General features: G+C 45.9%; 1 protein-coding gene across 1 annotated transcript; it reads left to right on the forward strand.

Moving 5' to 3' along the window:
* The first annotated feature begins 635 nt into the window (after positions 1 to 635).
* Positions 636 to 4,887, forward strand: LOC103207209 (cationic trypsin-3-like). The gene is made up of 5 exons (XM_007952773.1): positions 636 to 675; positions 2,405 to 2,567; positions 3,301 to 3,554; positions 4,084 to 4,220; positions 4,738 to 4,887. Exons 1-5 carry the CDS (start codon positions 636 to 638, stop codon positions 4,885 to 4,887), a joined length of 744 nt encoding a protein of 247 aa, XP_007950964.1.
* Positions 4,888 to 5,907: the final 1,020 nt, after the last annotated feature.

Below are 5,907 nucleotides of genomic sequence, written 5' to 3' on the forward strand. Positions count from 1 at the left end.
TAGAGAAGGCTGTGCTGTGTCTACCTAGAGACTAGTTCTCAGTGCCGTTCCCTCGTTCTGGACACTGCTGTCATATCCCATTAGTGCTGACAAATCCTGCTTGAGGAACCCACTCCTTGCATCTTCTGGAATCCCATATGCTCTTTGGAGTCAGCCTTTAGTCTGGCAGAGCTCAGATTATTTCCCTGATGGTGTATGGTGGTATCACAGTGGAGACATGAACTCTGAAGTCAGGTGCTAGAGTTTGGATGCTGGACTCTCCACTCAATAGCTATGAAATTGTGAGCAACCAGGTCCTAAGCATTTTGCCTGGGAATCAGGACACCTGGAGCTATGTCCTGTGGCCTTCCTCCAACTTACTTTCCTCTTGTGAGGGAATAGTTCCCACCAGATGGCTCATTACTTCCATTCCCATAACCTTCTGGAAAAGTGGGAAAGGCTTGATGATTATGCGTGGTGCTTAATTGTTCTCCATTTGGCACAGGTTCGAGTTCTAAATTTGGATCTGTGAGTTTCCAGTGGAATCATGTTTCTGGCACCCATGGTTGTGGGTGCTAATGATCAATCTGCAGGTATAAATAGGTATAGAGGAGGTTACTTCATTCTACTCAATAGTCCCGATCCAGTGAACAACCATGAAGGCCTTCATCTTCCTTGCTCTCCTGGGAGCTGCTGGTGAGTCTCCTTTAGTGAATCAGTAGGTGGCTACCACAGATGTCTATCATGTGTTTATGGCTGTGTTGCAGGAGATACCGATGAATACCAAACATAGTCTCTGTAGTCCTGCACGTTGTAAGAGCAGCGTACAATACCTAAGCTTACAGGTATTTAAAGCTCACTTGTTAGCGTCCAAGTGCTGCAGTTCAGGAAGGTCACAGTGAGCAGCAGGACGAGGGTGGAAGCATGAAGAGATAAGACTTGCTCTGAACTTCCAAGGACAGGCACAGGCTGTGAAGAGGAGAGATGAGGAAAGGCAGCCCACACTAGGGAAGTGCCTGTCTTGATTTTTCTAAGTATTTGGTGTTAGTGGGAAAAAAAAAAAAAAAGCATTTGCCATCAAATCAACTGTGCCTCCTGGCATACCCATGTGTGGCAGAGCAGAACTGGGCTCCAGGGTGTTTTCAGAAGTCGATCACCAGACGTTTCTTCCAACATGCCTCTGGGTAAACTTGAACCACCAACCCTTCAGTTAGTAGTCAATGATTAGCCATTTGCACCAATAGCTGAGACTGATTTTGGGTTCCTTGAAGTGTCTGTTAGTGTCAGAGTCCAAGCTTCTCCATAAAGGACAAGAGCCTAGGGACCTCATGAGGCAAAGATATTTTATTTATATGGGCTTGTGCTTATACCACCTTTGCCAGCAAAGTCTCTCTGGTGTAAGAGACTATGTTTTTCAATCATGAAAGGAGATAGAGAAAACTGAACTCTCAGTTTTCCCAGTTTGGGCAGGTATGATTTCAGTTCGTCTGTCCCCTTGAAACTTCTTCCTTAAAATGAACTTAAAATACTTGAACAGTAGGGCTCATATAAATAACCACAGACTTGTGAAGTTGCAGGAAATTTTGATAAGTTAGTGGGCCACTCTTTGCAATGCTGAATTAATTGATAAATGTCATGAAGATAATTGGAATAAGGGGAATAGTTGGGGAGGGAGAACTGATAATGTTTCTTGAAATGACTTTGTGAAAATTTTAGGCTGCAAACAGGAAGATAAATTTGGGGAACAAAAGTTCAAAACTCCCTTTCCCAGTCTCAGGTAGCTTCTATATCTCCTTGTCCTTATCGCATGGGGACTTCATATATCAACTACCAAAAACAACCACCCATGGTGTAGTGCCTAAGGCCTTGGACTACTAACCAGAAGGCTGGTGCTTCAAACCCACCAGCCACTCCTCAGAAAGAATATTGGGCAATCTAATTCCATAGTGATACCACCTCGGAAACCCAAGGAGGGGTCGCTCTGAGTCAGGACTGACTCCATGGCAGTGAGTTTGGTTTGGTTGGGATCATAGTGCAAAGTTTTACTGAAGACCTATTTGCATGGCTGCTGACCAGGGCTCTTCACCCTTAGATAATGCTGTTAAGGGCACTTATTGTGTAGGGGTCTCTGATCTTCGTACATGTTTGTGTTTGTGTATGGTACACATAAAAAAAAAACTTCTTTACAAAATTTAAAACACAAATTGGAAATGAAATGCTTACATCAGAATGGTATAAGTAGGGTGAGTGTTAAAGATGGAATAATAAGGTTTTGAAACAAATTACAGGAAAACCACCATTTCCTGATTATATGAGACAAGAGAACATTGTCAGCTCTTTTCTGATTAATCTGCAAGAACTTCATGGTGGAGTTGAAATTCTAAGGATCTGTCTAATGGATAGTTTCCAACTTTCTCCCTATCAGCTGCTTTCCCCACTGATGATGATGATGACAAGATCGTTGGGGGCTACACCTGCCAAAAGAATTCTGTGCCCTACCAGGTGTCCTTGAACTCAGGCTACCACTTCTGTGGTGGCTCCCTCATCAATGACCTGTGGGTAGTGTCCGCTGCTCACTGCTATAAGTCGTAAGTACAAATACCCATAGACCTGTGTTTGAAGATCAGTCCATCCCCAAGTCCTGCCAAAATTAGAATGCTCTACAGAGGAGTGAAGCATCGAGCTTCTAAGAGCCTCCCCATTCCCTCACCCATTCTGTGGTTTACGGAGGGACTTCTCAATGGAGAGGGGCCTCAGAGTTCCCTTGATGTCCTCCCAAATGATGAGACATGGGAGTGGGTGGAGGGAAGGCATGTCTAGAAGAGCTTGGATTGTGGAGGAGTCCTGGGCATGATAGGTCAGCCAAGAGAAGTTGGTGCATGGAGGCAATGAAGGGCATGGAAGTTCCAGAATAATGTTAAAAATAAGCATGACTCATTCTGTCCCCTTAATATGCTGTACCATCTCTGACTCTTGCCTCAACTCTTTACGATCATCAGAATCCAACAGAGGAGAAAGGCAAGCACAGGTCGATCACCAACATCCTTCCCTCTCCTACTCTTTAATGGGGGTCATTGTACCCCATCCCTATAGCTGTCTGTTCTAACAAGATGGAGGGCTTTGAGTCTGCTTGCAGTGACATTAACCTTGGGTCGAGTCTAACTTCACTGTGTCTGATAGATGGACTTTGAGTTTACAGACACCTGTGTGAGTGAAAGCTCCAAGGGTTGGATGGCTGTGCTTGTGCTCATGACTGGGGTGTTTGGGGGTGAGGGAGACCTCAAGTTAGATATTCAGGACACTTTTAATCCTTTAACCCAGCAAAATCCAGGTGCGGCTGGGAGAACACAACATTGATGTCCTTGAGGGCGATGAGCAGTTCATTAACTCAGCCAAGGTCATCCGTCATCCCAAGTACAACTCGGGCAACCTTGATAATGACATCATGCTGATTAAACTGAACTCCCCCGCCACTGTCAACACTCGTGTGTCCACAGTCTCTCTGCCAACATCCTGTGCTGCTGCTGGCACTCAGTGCCTCATCTCTGGCTGGGGCAACACTGACAGCAATGGCTGTAAGTGGTCTTGGGACTAACACGCCCAGTCTGAGAGTTCTAGAGGAGGTAGGCACACTGAGAATCGGTTAGCCCAAGCTGCCACTCTACACAATATGGAGCCTTAGAATATATTAATCAAAATGAAGAAGACATTTTTTGCTAGGACCATGCAGGAAACACAGCAAAAGTGAGCCATAATAGATGCCAAAGCATTCAGCAAGTGAAGGGTGATTAGTGATGCTGAGAGAAATAGGAACCGGAGAGATAAATAGAACAGAGGTTATGTGATTTGAAACTGCCTGCAGTACAGACCTGAAGATAAAGATAAAGCCTCTAGGCTTAAGTCTGTGCTTACTGAGGGTCCTGTCAGAGAGAAAACAACTTGCTGATTAGAACCTTCCCGAACAGCATTTACTCCCAAACTAGAAGCTGTCAGCAATCTAAGAAAAAGAGTGGGAGCGTTAGGAAGAAGGGAGGAGATACTGGGAAGGAAATTCCAGGACTTTTGTGGGTAATCTCCTTCCGTCTTAACTCTTGCACCCAACAGACAACTACCCGGAGCTCCTGCAGTGCCTGGAGGCCCCCATCCTTACTGATGGCGCCTGCAGCAAAGCCTACCCAGGCCAGATTACCAGCAACATGATTTGTCTGGGCTTCCTGCAGGGCGGCAAGGACTCTTGCCAAGTACGTTTCTCTCCCCTCCTTCTTCCCCCAGCTTACTCTCACTCCGTCCCATCCTATTTCCCTTTTTCTGGAACACTGGGGATTGATTATAAATAGGGGTGAGGTACAGCTCTGGGATGAATTCTAGGTCTTCTATTTTGTTAGGATAACCATTAATCCTAATGACACACAGTAGATGGTGTGCCAAGGGTACATTGGGGTGCACTTCGCAGAAGTGTGTTGTGGAAGGGAAGCCTTGTGGAAGGAGCAGGGATAGCTGGGCAACATTAAATCTCCCCATCCACACCCTTCTTGGCCCTACAGGCCTCCACCTAAGGAAGGAGACGGAGCTGGAAGTGGAGAGGAGGGAAAAGGGTAGAGGATGGCGAGTGAGGGTTAGATTTCCAGGAGAATAGAAGGTGCTTCACTACTCATGGCAGCCTGAAAAGATAGCCCCAGGGTAATGGAGGGTTTTCCTGAGCCGTTTTTCCATCTCGGCCCAGGTGAGGGTCCTAACTATCTCTTCCTTCTTGCTCAGGGTGACTCTGGTGGCCCTGTGGTCTGCAATGGAGAACTTCAGGGCATTGTCTCCTGGGGCTATGGCTGTGCTCAGAAAGGCAAGCCTGGGGTCTACACCAAGGTCTGCAACTACGTGAACTGGATTAAGCAGACCATCGCTACCTACTAGACACCTCTCAGGACCCCCTGTACCACTCTGTGACCCATCCTCTGCTACTCAACCTCACCTTCTCCCTCTGCTTGCCAGCAAATGTATCTAAATAAAACATCCCACCATACACCGTGCTTCTGTTCAAGAGTGGTCCTTGCCTGATGTTATAAATGTTTTCTTGAGATGACTGTTAAGTAAGAAAGTACACATCGAATTAAAAAATCATATTTGGAAAGAATTTGAAGGCTCTTTAGTCATTCATTCAATCAAATCAATATAAATTACTAACCACCTACTGTCTTAACGATCCAGTGCTGCTGCAACAGAAATGCCACCAGCGGATGCCTTCAACCCCAAAACTCACTGCCATCAAGTTGATTCTGACTCATATTGACCTTTTAGAAAAGAGTAGAACTTCCCCATTGAGTTTCCAAGGCTGTAAATCGTTATGGAAGCAGACTGTCTCATCTTTCTGCCACGGAGTGGCTGGGAGGTTTGAAGTGGCAACCTTTCTGGTTAACAGCATCCAAATTCAGGGTGCCATCCAGGGAGGGGAAACCACTGTCCACTCAAGGGAAGGTCCTTGCCGTTTCTTTAGTTCCTATTCCTTGGTCCCTTAGTGATCTTGGTGTCACATGACATCTATCTCCCCCCATCTCTGATTTCTTAAACTGCTCCTCTTATATCTCAAAAGAGATTGATTCAAGACACACCTTACCCTAATACTGCCTCATTAACTTAACAAAACCATTCCCAAATGGGATTATAACCACAGGTTTGTTGTTGTTGCTGTTGTTGTTGTTAGGTACCATCGAGTCAACTCCAACTCATAGTGAACTACCTATGACAGATTGAAACACTGCCCGCTCCTGCACCAGCCTCACGATCCTTGCTGTACTGGAGCCATAGTCACAGCCACTGTGTCCATCCATCTCATTGAGGGCCTTGCCCTTTTTCATTGACCCTCCACTTTACCAAGCATGATCTCCTTCTCCAGGGAATGGTCCCTTCTGACAACATGACCAAAGTAGGTGAGTC

The sequence above is a fragment of the Orycteropus afer genome, unplaced genomic scaffold (assembly GCF_000298275.1).
Source record: "Orycteropus afer afer isolate SDZICR_OR568_19922 unplaced genomic scaffold, OryAfe1.0 scaffold00358, whole genome shotgun sequence".
In the NCBI taxonomy this organism is placed as follows: domain Eukaryota; kingdom Metazoa; phylum Chordata; class Mammalia; order Tubulidentata; family Orycteropodidae; genus Orycteropus; species Orycteropus afer.

What these genes read in the sequence shown, in the direction of transcription:
- LOC103207209 (XM_007952773.1), top strand. Translation starts at nt 636, where the DNA reads ATGAAGGCCTTCATCTTCCTTGCTCTCCTGGGAGCTGCTG. An exon ending in TGCTCTCCTGGGAGCTGCTG is followed by an intron (nt 676 to 2,404) that starts GTGAGTCTCCTT and finishes TCTCCCTATCAG; the next exon opens with CTGCTTTCCCCACTGATGAT. An exon ending in GCGGCAAGGACTCTTGCCAA is followed by an intron (nt 4,221 to 4,737) that starts GTACGTTTCTCT and finishes CTTCTTGCTCAG; the next exon opens with GGTGACTCTGGTGGCCCTGT.